Source organism: Henckelia pumila, chromosome 3 (assembly GCF_033568475.1).
Source record: "Henckelia pumila isolate YLH828 chromosome 3, ASM3356847v2, whole genome shotgun sequence".
Classification (NCBI taxonomy): domain Eukaryota; kingdom Viridiplantae; phylum Streptophyta; class Magnoliopsida; order Lamiales; family Gesneriaceae; genus Henckelia; species Henckelia pumila.
Window position 1 is genome coordinate 27,056,314 of NC_133122.1, and position 14,712 is coordinate 27,071,025.

At 36.7% G+C, this 14,712-nt stretch overlaps 1 protein-coding gene across 1 annotated transcript; it reads left to right on the forward strand.

Annotated features, from left to right (window-relative positions):
• Positions 1 to 6,993: 6,993 nt before the first annotated feature.
• Positions 6,994 to 8,255, forward strand: LOC140888316 (uncharacterized). The gene is made up of 3 exons (XM_073296000.1): positions 6,994 to 7,068; positions 7,213 to 7,344; positions 7,908 to 8,255. The coding sequence occupies exons 1-3, from the start codon at positions 6,994 to 6,996 to the stop codon at positions 8,253 to 8,255; spliced, it is 555 nt and encodes a 184-aa protein (XP_073152101.1).
• The last annotated feature ends 6,457 nt before the right edge of the window (positions 8,256 to 14,712 follow it).

A 14,712-nucleotide genomic window follows, 5' to 3' on the forward strand; every position in this document is an offset into this window, starting at 1 on the left:
ATCAAAATTGAGATTATCTGCGTTATTTTTATTTTTCTTTTTTTGAACATGAATGATATGCGTTATGTATGAATTCAACTGTGCCATATACATTATTAAATAACATATGATAAACTATATGGTAATAATTAATGAGAACTAAATTTATTTAGTTGTGGATAAATAATCAATTCTAAGATTCAGAAAAAAGATAAATAATCAAGGGAAAAATAATCTTTATTTTTTTTGGCAATTTTAGTTTTTTTTTCGATGTGGCGCTGATGTGGCACGTAAGCATTTTCGAAGAAAAATGATTGAAATTGCCAAAAATCATAAAAAAACATGACTAAAATTTAAATATGAAAACATAGAGGACCGAAATCGCAAAACGACAAACATACACGACCAAAATTGCAGTTTTTCCAATAATCAATTCTATAACTTACAAATAATTATTTAGGCTACGGAAACAAATAAGAAATACAAAGGTAAAGTAATATCATTAAAAGTTATTTTAATATTTAAATTTTTTAAAGAACTTGTAAATTACAAAAACGACTTGACATTAGGGATGTAAACGAACCGAACAGTTCGCGAGCTATTTGGAGCTCGCCTCGGTAGAAAGCTCGTTCGAGCTCGTTTGGTAATAAGCTTGTCGAGCCGAGACCGAGTTTGATTTTGAGCTCGAAAATTCTCACGAGCCGAGCTTGAGCTTAAGAATGTTCGGTTCGTGAGCTCGTGAACATGTTTGTTAATAGGCTCGAGAGCCCGAGCTCAAGCTCGGATCGTTTAGGAGGCTCGCTAGTATGGTCTCGAGCTCGACTCGTTTAGGAGGCTCGCGAGCTCCAACTTGGGCTTGGCTCGTTTCGGAGGCTCACGATATTCATTTAATTTATGTGGCTTTATCTAGTTTGTGTTTGAGTTGACAAAAAAATATTAATATTAATGCAAATGACATGATTAGAACATAATACTTTGTTGAAATAAAGATGAATTTACAATATATAGGATGTACTCACAATTTGTATTTTTTATTTTAAATTTAAAATCACTGTATTAAAATTCTCTTAAAAACACAATAAATAAAATATTTATATGAACGATATTACTAATGAATGACAATTCAATCAATACATTTTTAAAAAACTGAAATAACAATTTTATTTAAAATATCTTAAGAGAATTAGAACTATATGTGATAGATGAATGATATTAAAAAATTTTAGTTAAAAGAAGATGTGAAATTATCTAAATTAAATTTGTTGAGTTAAAACTTGTTAACTTAATATATGTATATATGCACAACATTTTAATAAAGTTATATAATATCATTAAATAAAATATTTCATATACGGGCAGATCGTATCACAAGTAATGTTTATATCTCATTATAAAAAATAATAGTGTGGTGGTTTTTTAAAAATATTTTAAAAAATATATATATTTTAAAATCTAAAAAAATATATATTATAATAATTAAGCCACACAATAAAGTTTTATATACTGGTGAAATAAGCATTGACAATGTTGATTTTCTTCAAGGGTAAATGCTCGAAACTTGGGTTTAGGATTTTTAGTTGAGATCTTCAAATTTTATTTGAAAGATATAAAGAATAACGAAGCTTGAATTTTGAGTTTATTAATTATTTGATCGTGTGGTGAAATTTTTGGAATGATGAATACAATTGTGTACTATATAGTATAGGATAGTGCACATTGATCTTGTACAGATTGAAATCAGTCAAAGGATTGTGGTTGAAATTTGCATCTAGAATTTGATCTATAACAAAATCGGAGATTTAAAGATATGTCATGACTTGAGCAGTTTAGTAATGATGTTGTAAATTCATAAAGATCGAAAACTTTGATAAATGAAATTGGTAGATTTTTCGAATTGAGTTGTGTTGGAGGTTGAAGTTTTAGATAATGGTAAGCTTATAAATCAAGTTATAGTCAATTTGATCGAAGAATTTATAATCGAAAAAAAAATCAAACTCGAGCTCTGTTATATGTCTGGCGTGCCAGAAAAAGAGCTTGAAAGCGAGCTCACTAACAAGCCTGCTTAGCGAACGAGCCTGGGCTTCCTTAACGAGCCTGCTAACAAGCCTTGCTTAACGAGCCAGAAAACGAGCTCATTAACGAGCCTGAAAACGAGCTCTCTAACGAGCCTGCTTAACGAGCTGAACTCGATCTAGGCTCGTTTAATATGATAAACAAGCCGAGCCCAAGCCCGAGTCCGAGCCCGAGCTTTTATATATACTAAACGATCCGAGCCCGAGCGTTATGATAAAATCTCGAATCGAGCTCGAGCCCTTATTTCTGTCAAACGAGCCGAGCTCAAGCCTGATACTATTCGGCTCGGCTCGGCTCATTTACATCTCTACTTGACATAATCAAATATGTAAGGCATGTCTACATATATGTGTATGCGCGTGCGCCCAATACACATATATATTATTCATTTTTATCTCGACTCAAAAGATATGACATGTGGTTTTTTTGTGTACGTGTCGCAAAATTTTATTTCAAAACGATTAGTTCGATCATATCTTTAAGACAATAATATTTAAAAAAATTTAGTTCGATCCTATCTTTAAGGCAGTAATATTTTAAAAAAAATTTAAGCACTAATAAATATACTGATAAATTACAAAATCAACTTGGCATTATCAAATATGTAGGGCATGTAACCAGAGACGGAGTCACGATGTTGATTCAATGTAAGAAACAATATATTATAAATTTATAATTAATAACAAAAAAAAACATCAGTTAATTAACAACCAAAAATAATGTCATAAGGTTCAAACACAAGCTACACACAACCAATAGTACATGTTAATTGATGGGAAAACACTTTTTTCAAAACAAAATTGATGAGAAGGCATGGGAAAAATGACGAAAACTAGCGCATACAGAATGAGATTCGTGACTCATGAGCAAATGACTGGAAATGATTGTTAATCAAAGCAAATGGCGTTCGTGACTCACGAGAAAAAATATTATACATTATGTTATAGACTATATACATGGGTAGTAATAACATGTAAAAATTTGAGCCTAAAATTTGGGTCTAAAAACTATAAAAAGGAAAAAAAAAATGTTGTTATTTTTGGTCCAATGTAGATAACTAAGCAAGTAATAATAGTAGATAAAATTTTAAAAATTTGGGTAAAAAAAATATACGTGTGTATATATATATATATATATATAATATATTTATATGTTTTATTTTTTTAGCCCAGTGTGTGTGCATATATATGTGCATCATTCACACGTGTATATTATTGATTTTATCTTGATTCTAAAAATATGACACGTGATATATCTGATATACATATCATAAAGTATCATTTCATGATGATTAATTCGATCCTATTTTTAAGATAATATCTCACTATCAAGATCGAACAAATCTTTCCAACACATCACACAAGGTGCATGTTTGTGTGAGCGCAGAATTACAAAAAAAATTGGTGTAATCGAAATGTACTCAACCATGTTTAATGTGTGTGTATTTTTTTTGTTCGTTTGTTTTGATTCCTGGGAGTGGGAATATCCCTAAATTTAGGACAAGATTTGTAATTTTCGCAGGGCAATTATCTACACTTATCAGCACTTTCTAAAATGAAAGGTGATGGTTTCTTGGAAAATTTTATACCATAAAAAAACAAGCAAATATATATCTAGTATTTGGATAATGCTATGTGTACATAGGGGTTACATAAAGAGTTACACACACTATTAAATTAGGAAAGTATTTCAAAATTCTTTTAAAATTTTTTTCTTTTCAACCTAGAATTGTTTGTCTTACTCAAAAAAACTTTTAATGAAAATATTATGTTTTATTTTATTATTTACTTTGAAGTTCTAGAGATGTCAAAATTTAACACGATTGACCAAAAAAATATCGGATTAGGTTGAGGTTTTTGGGTTCGGGTCGGATCGAGTTGGACCCGAAAAAAAAAATCATGTAATAATTATTTTTAATAAAAAAATGATTTTTTTATTTTTTAACAAAATAATTAAATACAAATAATAATAATCAATATATTTTGATTTAAATTCATGATAACAAAATCTCACTTATATATAATTTAAATGTGAAAGTTTAATTGTACAAAATTTAAAATATATTTACTATACAAAATAAAAAAATATTTTTTAAAAATCAAAGTTTTACAAAATAATTATTACATGATGAAAATCTATGATACAATATACAAAAAATTTCTTTCAAACACACAATATATAAAAATATACTCAATATTTTTTAATTCTATAAATAAGTAAAAAAATTTGGGTCATCTGGCATTGGTCCAAATCTGACCCAACCCGATTAATTTTTTCGAGTCAAATTTCGGGTCCAAACCGATTTGTCCCGTACACAAAAACTTCAACTCTAGTCCGATATTTTTTGATCAACTCGAGTCAGGTTCAATTTTGACATCCTAAAAATGCACAATATATAATAAAATAAAAAATAATATTTTCATTAAAAGTTTTTTTGAGCTAGAAAAACAATTCTAGGTTGAAAAGAAATAATTTTTAAAAGAGTTTTGATATACTTTTGTAATTTAATAGAACATATAACTCTTTATGTAAGACTCTATATACACTGTACACATAACATTATCCTTGTATATAATACTTTGGATTGTGCCATAAGAGATGTGAGCACAACGGGAAAAAAAATGGAGTTTTTCTTAGAAAAAAAATTAAAATAAAAGTTATTGTTTTTTAAATTAAAATTGTAGGAGAAAATATATATATATATATATATATATATATATAATTATTATAATATAGTAAACCATGTAGTTAGTTTGAAAAAGATAAAAATTGTACAAGACAAATCCAAAATTACAGCATGCCTGCATAGAGTTAGTATATAATGTTCTTGTATTATATATAGTAATGGTTATATTAGGGGTGCAAACAAGTCAAGCTATTCGTGAACAACTCGATAGCGGCTCGGTCAAAACTTGACTCGAGCTCGGTTTGATCGAACTCGAGTCGAGTTCGAGTAGCTCGACTCTATAATCGAGCTCGAGCTAGAGTATTATATTTACGCGAGCTACTCGATTATATATATATATATATATAAATATAATATATATAATATCTCTCAATATATATTTATTTATTTATCTATATTTATTTATATATAAGTTATTTTTCGAGTTCAAGCTCGAGTAGCTCGAAATATACACGAGTCGAGTTTGAGTTTGAAATTCAATACTCGATCGAGCTCGAGTAGACAAAATACGAGTCGATTCGAGCTCGAGTCAAGGCCGTTCATTGTAGGAAGCAAAAGAGTCCTTTGACTATGCCCAATAAATTTGGGGGCCCATAAATTTTAAAAAAAAATTAGTAGTATAAGATTAATTATAGTATAGCCCAATCAAAATTCATTGTCCAGCCTTTTTCCAACCATAAACGGAAGTTTACAGAAAACAATTAGATTTCAATTCAACATTACGGCATCACATTTGGTTTCTTTCGAAGGTTTTTTTTCTCAATTCTCGTGTGCTCTATATTTTCCTAAATATTTGATTATTTCATAAATAGATTGAGACATTGAGATAATTTTTTAATGGAGAAATGTATAAAAATGATTTGAATGAAAGGTTTGAATTATTGTAATTAAACTGTTTGATAAAATGTTCGAATTAGTATTTTTTGGTAACAATGATATATTGTTGATCAAAGAGATGATAATTGAAAATTGTGAATTTGATGTCTAACATATAGTCAATCAGAAGAGGCAATTGGGAAGAATTGACATGAAAAAATTGTTTTTCTTTCTTTCTTGGTAGTACACGTAAGATGAAAGAAATTTGAGGAATAGTTGTAGGTTTTGTGAGTTCAACTTTTGATTAATTCTCTAATCACATAAATGATGGTTAGGACACAGTAAAATCTATCCCTTGAAAAAAATTATTGGTAACTATATCCATTTGTAAGCTGCAAATGATGGAGGTATTATCCGTGTGTTGTGTGCACTGACTAGGTTTATGTTTTTGTTTTTATGCTGACCCGTCTGATTAAAAGCATTTGAATAACGATGTTATCTCCATTCATTAGAAGCACTAAGGTGTACTTATAATGCTATAATTTCATGATAATTCATGAGTTCCAATCAAGGCAGTTCCTTTTACAAATTTATATATGGTGTTCCGTGTTTGCAAGTTGTTTCATTGATCAATAAATTTGTATGCACTTAAATACTTAATCAGTGACAATAGGAAATCTGATCTGAATTGGAAATTATGATTTATTTATTATAAATTTTCAATGAAGAAGAGGAGTATATAATTTCTTTGTGTGATTTATTTATTAAAATTTTCATTTAATTGTTAAATTCTTAGGTTTACCATGCCTCCTAAGTACATGTCTGGGTCTCAAAAAAGAAAAGGAAAGCAAAATGTTGAAGAACTAATTCGAAGTCAAGCTGGAGATATCAATAAGTACTTTGTTTCAAACAAAAAAACGCTTGTGGAGGTTGAAAACATGGTTGATAATTCAATTAGTAGAGAACAAGATAATGAATTGGATGATAATGAGATTGATACTGAAGAAGTCCTTGCATCTGTTAATGTCGATGAATTGAATGATAATGAGAAAGATGATGAGTATGTTCAACATGAGAACTTTAATGATCAGGATACTTGCTATGATGATCCGTGAAAGTGGGACAACATTGATCAGAAATTTAGAGATTTTTTAGTAGAAAGAGGTCCGAAAAGAGATGTTCGTAATGTATTTCCCAAGGATAGTGCTAACAGACATTTCAATGCATCGCATTATAAGAGAATTCTGCCAAACGGGGAGGAAAGTGATAGAAGATGGCTATTATATTCATTTTCTAATCACAAGATTTTTTGTTTTTGTTGCAAATTATTCAAGAAACATGTAACCGTGGCGGGATATGGTCAGTTAGCTAATGAAGGATATAATGATTGGCACAATTTGAGTCGTTGTCTTGCAAATCATGAAGCGAGTAATGAGCATATGGAGTGTATGATGAATTGGCTTGAATTGGAAAGAAGGTTGAGAACAAATAAAGTGATTGATGCAGGCGTTCAAGTACAACTTAACAAAAAAAGAGAACATTGGAAACAAGTGTTACAGAGGATAATCGCAGTTGTTCAACTATTAGCGAAGAATAATTTAGCATTTCGAGGAAGTTGTGAAAAGCTTTATGCTGAAAACAATGGTTTGTTCCTACAGGTAATTGAAATGATCGCAGTGTTTGATCCAGTAATGAAAGAGCACCTCCGGAGGATTAAAGACCATGAGACTTACACTACATATCTCGGTTGCAAAATTCAGAATGAGTTGATACAGATGTTGGCAAGTGAGGTAAGAAAAACAATACTTGCAAAGGTTAGAAGAGCAAAATATTTTTCAATCATATTAGATTGTACTCCTGATGTCAGTCATAAGGAGCAAATGTCCATTGTCATACGATGTTTAGATGATTCAGAAAGTTCCACAAAAGTAGAAGAATATTGGGTGCAATTTTTAGAGGTTGATGATACTTCGGGACTTGGGTTTTTATGTATATTAAAAATGCTTTAGTCAATCTTGATCTTGACATTAATGATATTAGAGGTCAAGGATATGATAATGGATCTAATATGAAAGGGAGGCATAAAGGTGTACAGAAAAGGTTACTTGAAATGAATCCCAGAGCTTTTTACACTCCTTGTGGCTGTCATAGTCTTAATTTAGCTTTGTGTGATATGGCGAATTGTTGTTCTAAGGCTATGTCATTTTTTGGAGTTATACAACGGATCTATACATTGTTATCCTCTTCTACCAAGCGATGAAAGATTTTTAAAGATCATGTGAAGGGTTTGACAGTTAAACCATTGTCACAAACATGCTGGGAAAGTCATGTTGAGAGTGTTAAACTTATAAAGGAGCAAACTTCACAAATAAGAGATGCTTTGTATGAGTTGGCAAATAAAAGCGAAGATCCTAAGACGAAGAGCGAAGCTGAGTCCTTAGCATTACATGAACTTGAGAATTTTGAATTCTTGCTTGGTGTGGTAATTTGGTACAAGTTGTTGTATGCTATCAACATTGTGAGTAAATTTCTTCAATCTGAAAATATGGATATTGATGTTGCTGTCAAACTTTTAGAAGGAATTATTTTATTTCTAGAGGAATTTAGAGAAGATGGTTATGATAAAGCCATGGTTGAAGCTAAAGAAATGGCTTGTGAGATGGGCATTGAAGCTGTTTTTCAAGAGAAACGCGTTGTTTGAAGAAAAAAACAATTCGGTGAAAGTAACAGTGAAGAAGTGACACAGTCAGCTGCAGAATCTTTTCGAATCAACTACTTTCTATTTATAGTTGATCAAGCTCGTTCTTCTATGACAACTCGGTTTGAACAATTCCAAAAGTACGAAGAATTATTTGGTTTTTTGTTTAATCTGGAGAGGTTACAACTTACAGATGATGAAGTATTGCTGAGATCTTGTAAGAATCTTGAAAGTTCTTTGACTCATAGGGGTTGTTCTGATATCAGTGGAGATGATTTATTCTCAGAGTTGACATTCCTGAAGTGTTCATTACCAAGAGAATCCAAAACAACCATTGATGTAGTGAATTACTTAAAGAAAATGGATGGTTGTTTCCCAAATGCTCAAATTGCTTATAAAATTTTGTTGACTATCCCGGTTACAGTAGCGAGTGCAGAACGAAGTTTCTCAAAGTTAAAGCTCATCAAAACTTTTCTACGATCAACCATGTCACAAGAAAGAATATTGAATGGACTGACTATGTTGTCAATTGAGAAAGAAGTTACTGAACAACTTGATTATACAGACTTAATTAGTATTTTTAGCTCCAAAACTGTAAGGAGGGTTGCATTTTAGTGATAATTTTGGACATGTTTGATCTTATTGTTTAAATACAATAAAATTTTTTGAATAGTATTTTTTTTTTATAGTCTGAATAGTATTGTTTAGTTATTTATATTTTTTTTAATGTATTGATTTAATTCAAAAAGAGTATCATGGAACTAAAAGAATGCGAACACATATTACGCTTAATTAAATCATTTTGGGGCCTTTTTTAGGAAAGTTCGACTCAGGCCTAAAAATACTTAGGATCGGCCCTGGCTCGAATAATATGATACTCGACTCGACTCATTTGCACCCTTAGATTATATGCACACAGACATACATACTGTAGTAACCCGAAATTAATCAAGGTAATTAAGGTCATTAATTACTAAATTATGCCTAAATAGTCCAAGATAAATCGGACGGTCCGAAGTGGATCGGAAGCTCCGTGCCAAGATCGGAGGCTCCGATCGAGATCGGAAGCTTCGTCGGCAAGATCGGAAGCTCCGATCTGGACCAGGGCACACGTCATCGTTTACGTCAGCAAGGTGACGTCATGGTTGACGTAATATTGAGCGATCGGACGCTCCGAAGGTGCGATCGGAGGTTCCAATCGAGTTCGGACGGTCCGAACCGGGTTCGGAGGTTCCGATCGCCGTCTATAAATAAGGGGTCCGAGCCCTCATTCTGTGCACCGATTTTCCCTCCTCTCCTCTGGTTTTCGAACCTTCTTACTTAGATCTACGGAGTTCTAGGCATCCTATTGGGAATCTGGAAGTTGCCTAGCGATCCCGACGTCGTAGCGGAGGTATGCCTAAGTTTTGAGGCGATTCTACACCAGCGGGCTGACGACGGACGAAGGTATAATTTGGCTTCCTAAAAATATTTAAGAGTATGAAATAACTTAGTTAAGGCTTTTAGAGCGTTTATAGTGATGCATGGACTTTTGCATGTGTAGACGCAGTAGAGCAGACTTGTAGGCTTTGGACCTAGACGGGTGTGCTAGAAGTTGACCTGCAGTGTTAGAGGTACGTAAGTACTGACCGAGATAGCCGGCATGATATTTATACATATGTGTGTGATGCATGATGTATGTGCTGTATTGGCTATGTTTTATTGTTTTTAGCACATGCATATGTTTTTACGGAGACTGCATCGGGATGATGTGAGTTATGACAGTTTCCATCAGTCGAAGCGATTCTTCCTGAGGATTCGTGTCTTGGGAATATACTAGTACCACGCGGAGTCGCTCTCTAGCCCGGTACTGTGTATTCCAGGCGCCATGAGTAAAGTGATTTAACCCTGATTTTTAAAGTCATGTGCATGCTCATATTTGTATTTATATCATTGCTTCCGTATTGAGCGTTCTAGCTCACGCCCCTGTGTTTGGGTATTGTGTACCTTGTGGCGGGGCAGGTCTGAGGCTGGACGGCCCCGGTGGTTCCCAGCAGGGTTGAGGTTGCTACCGTGCAGAGGTAGTTTGTTAGGGATTCTGATACCCTAATTTCGATTTGGTTGTATAAAGAATTATACACTGTTTCTATCGTCGGTTGTATTCTGCCGATTGGATTTGTTGTACTTTGAAATTATCCGTTATTTAACGCTTTAATTATTGTTTCTTGCGCCAATCACTCTGATTAGGTAGTGGATCCGGGTAGGGTCGCTACATTTATTGGTATCAGAGCGCATTGCAACTGGGAATTAGTAAAGCGGATTTTAAGAGTTGTCTGTTGTTATTGACAGATGGCAGATGATGATTACGAGAGTCAGGCTAGCGGTGGTCGTTGGGGTGATCCACCAAGGAGACATCACCATAGACATCATCATGAGGAACATAGGCGTTTTAGTATGAACCGTTTTCTTCAGATGGCTCCTAAGCCATTGGTAGGTGGCGAGGCTCCTGCAGTTGCTGAGGACTGGTTGGAGCGTATGGAGAGTTGTTTGCGGGAGTATCAGTGTACTGAAGCCCAGAATATGGAGACTTTAGCTTTTGTTCTAGAGGGAAATGCGAAGAGGTGGTGGAGAGCTACTTCTAATCCATTTATTGCCGCCAGGGGTACCGCTACTTGGGCTGAGTTTAAGTCTTCCTTCGAGAAGCATTACTTTCCTCCAGCTTTGCGTCAGACGAAGGCGAGCGAGTTGCTGAGTTTGCGACAGGGTACTATGACCATTGATGAGTACCAGCAGAAATTCTTTGAGCTTCTTTCTTTCAGTCCCCATATTGCGAGTAGCTCAGAAACGATGCACGATCTATTTCTTCAGGGCCTTAACCCTGACATTCATCAGTTGGTTGCCGTGGGCAGAGAGAGGAACTTCGAGAATTTGGTGAACAATTGTCACCAGGCAGAGGACAGTCTGCAGAGGAACAGGACTTTCGGATCTTCTGCATCCAGACCATCTAGCTCTTTGGGTCCAAGGGCCCAGTCTTTTAAGAGACAGGGTGGTTCTTCTTCTTCTTCTTTCGGATCTGGCGGTGTTCATCGTTTTGGTGATTCACGACGTTGTCGTCAGTGCAGAAGGAAGCATCACCCAGGACCGTGTCCTCATATCACTGGTGTTTGTTTTCAGTGCGGCCAGGAGGGTCACATGAAGAGAGATTGTCCCACTTTGGCCGGCACAGTGAGTGGTTAGGGGAGTGTTGGTGGTTCTCAGACCACTATCTATCAGCCACCGCGGTATCAGCAGCAGCCTTCGCCGCAGCAGCGTCAGCAGTCGCAGCCATCGCAGCGACATCATTCTCAGTCTTCTTCGAGAGGACAGTCATCGTGCCCGCGTGCTCAGGGGCAGGTGTTTGCGCTGAACCAGGAGCAGGCTCAGGCAGACAGTGAGAACATGATTGCAGGTACTTTTAGTTTGTGCGGTTTTCCTGCTTATCTTTTGATCGATACCGGTGCTTCGCATTCATTCATATCAGCTCGGTTTGTTAAGAGGCATAGATTACCTTTTGTTTCCTTAGACATCTTGTTAGCGGTTTCGACTCCGATGGGTCAGGAAGTCTTAGCTAAGCGTCTTGTTTTGGGTTGTATTTTGGGATATGAGGGACATCTGTTGAGCGCTAACCTGATGGTTTTAGCGATGGATGACTTTGATGGTATCATCGGGATTGATCTTCTGACTTCATATCGAGCGGTAGTGGATTGCTACCAGAGATTTGTCCAGTTTCGCCCCGAGGCTGAGGATGCTTGGTATTTCTATGGTGAGGGAGCGCGACCCCCGATGCCAGTGGTTTCTGCTCTGAAAGCCCGACGTGCTTTAGAGTCTGGCGGGGAAGGCTACCTGATCTATGCGATTGATGCATCCTTAGATGTTCAGGACATGGAGGAGATACCAATAGTCAGTGAGTTCCCGGATGTGTTTCCCGACGAGATTCCAGGGTTACCACCTGTGCGAGAGATCGAGTTTGGCATTGACTTGTTGCCAGGGACAGCGCCGATTTCCCGAGCACCGTACCGATTAGCTCCATCTGAGATGCGAGAGTTGCAGCAGCAGTTGCAGGATCTTCTTGATAAGGGCTACATTTGACCCAGTGTTTCACCTTGGGGAGCCCCGGTTCTATTCGTCAAGAAGAAGGATGGTTCGATGCGTTTGTGCATTGACTATCGTCAGTTGAACAAAGTGATAGTAAAGAACAAGTATCCTCTCCCGTGGATTGACGATCTGTTTGATCAATTGTAGGGTACTTCTGTCTATTTCAAGATCGACTTGCGTTCTGGGTATCATCAGTTGCGAGTTAGAGACGAGGATGTTTCGAAGACAGCATTTCGTACTCGATATGGGCACTATGAGTTCTTAGTGATGCCATTTGGTCTGACGAATGCTCCAGCTGTTTTCATGGATTTGATGAACAGGGTTTTCCGAGAGCTCTTGGATAAGTTCGTTGTAGTGTTCATCGATGACATCCTTGTGTATTCTCGTAGCATGGATGAGCATGCCTTTCATCTTCGTACTATTTTACAGACCTTGCGAGAGCATCAGTTGTATGCTAAGCTCAGCAAGTGTGACTTCTGGATTGACCGAGTTGTGTTCCTTGGTCATGTCATTTCTAGAGATGGAGTATCAGTGGATCCTAGCAAGACAGAGGCTATTCTTAATTGGTCGCGCCCGACGACAGCATCTTAGATTCGTAGTTTCTTGGGTTTGGCCGGAAACTACCATCGATTCGTGGAGAATTTCTCTCAGATAGCCAGGCCTTTGACACAGTTGACGCGAAAGGATGTTTCTTTTGAGTGGTCTTCCGCGTGCGAAGACAGTTTTCGTGAGTTGAGACATCGATTGACGACTGCTCCAGTACTATCCTTTCCGACTGGATCTGGTGGTTTCGTAGTCCACACCGATGCTTCTCTTCAGGGTTTGGGGTGTATGTTGACTCAAAATGGGCATGTGATTGCCTATGCCTCCAGGCAACTAAAGACTCACGAGGGGAATTATCCCGTACATGATCTAGAGCTTGCAGTCATTGTCTTTGCTCTGAATATATGGCGTCATTATTTGTACAGTGAACGATTCCAGATTTTTACTGATCATAAGATTTTGAAGTACCTGTTCACTCAGGCAGAGTTGAACATGCGACAGCGCCGTTGGATGAACTTGCTGAAGGACTATGATTGCGAAATCAATTACCATCCAGGATCTTCTAATCCGGTTGCTGATGCGCTTATTCGCAAGATTTATTTGAGTTTCCTTCGTACCAGTGCAGTGTCACGAATGGTCGAAGAGTGTTGTTCCTTGGGTTTCACTTTCCGTCATAAGAAGGAACAACAGGGAGTTCGTGTTGCATCTGTGCTTGCCGAGCCAGCCTTGTATAGACGTATTCGTGAGGCACAGGGTGTTGATCCCAAGATGCAGAGATTAGCCCGATTCACTAAGGGTGAGAATTCAACTGGTTTCCATTTTCAGGCGGATGATTTGTTGTGTCTTTCTGGCCGTGTGGTTGTGCCTGATGATTCCACACTTAGAGACGAGATCTTATCGCAAGCTCATCATAGTAGGTTCTCAGTACATCCTTGCAGCATGAAGATGTACAAGGATCTACGTACTCGATTTTGGTGGAAAGGAATGAAGCGCAGCGTTTATCAGTTCGTGTCCCGATGTCTTGTGTGTCAGCAGGTCAAGGCAGAGTATCGTCGACCCGGAGGTCTACTTCACAATCTCGATATTTCTGAGTGAAAGTGGAAGCATGTGACGATGGAATTTGTCACCCACTTGCCTATGTCTTCCAGGAATTGCGACGCGATTTGGGTTGTTGTTGACCGATTTTCGAAATCCGCGCATTTCTTACCATATAATCAGGATTTCACCTTCGACAGGATGACACGGCTGTATGTGCAAGAAATTGTCCGTTTGCATGGTATTCCACTGAGTATTGTGAGCGACAGAGATCCTCGTTTCACCTTAAGATTTTGGGGGAGTTTTCAGCGTGCTCTTGGTACCACTTTGAGTTTGAGCACAGCGTATCATCCAGAGACTGATGGACAATCGGAGAGGACTATCCGTACTCTCGAGGACATGCTTCGAGCTACCGTAATGGATTTTGGCCCAGCATGACACGATCATTTGCCATTGGTGGAGTTCGCTTATAACAATAGCTACCATAGCAGCATTGGCATGACACCATTTGAGGATCTTTATGGACGTCGTTGTTGTACCTTTGTTTTGGGACGAGGTTGGTGAGCGGCAGGTGGAGGGTCCTCAGATGATTCAGCAGATGACTGATGCAGTAGAATTGATCCGACGCAGGATTAAGGCATCCCAGGATCGACAGGCTAGCTACGCGAACACTCACCGCAGGCCACTTCATTTTGAAGAAGGAGAGTATGTATTCTTGCGTGTATCACCTTTCCGGAAGGTGATGAGGTTCGGTCTCAAGGGTAAGTTG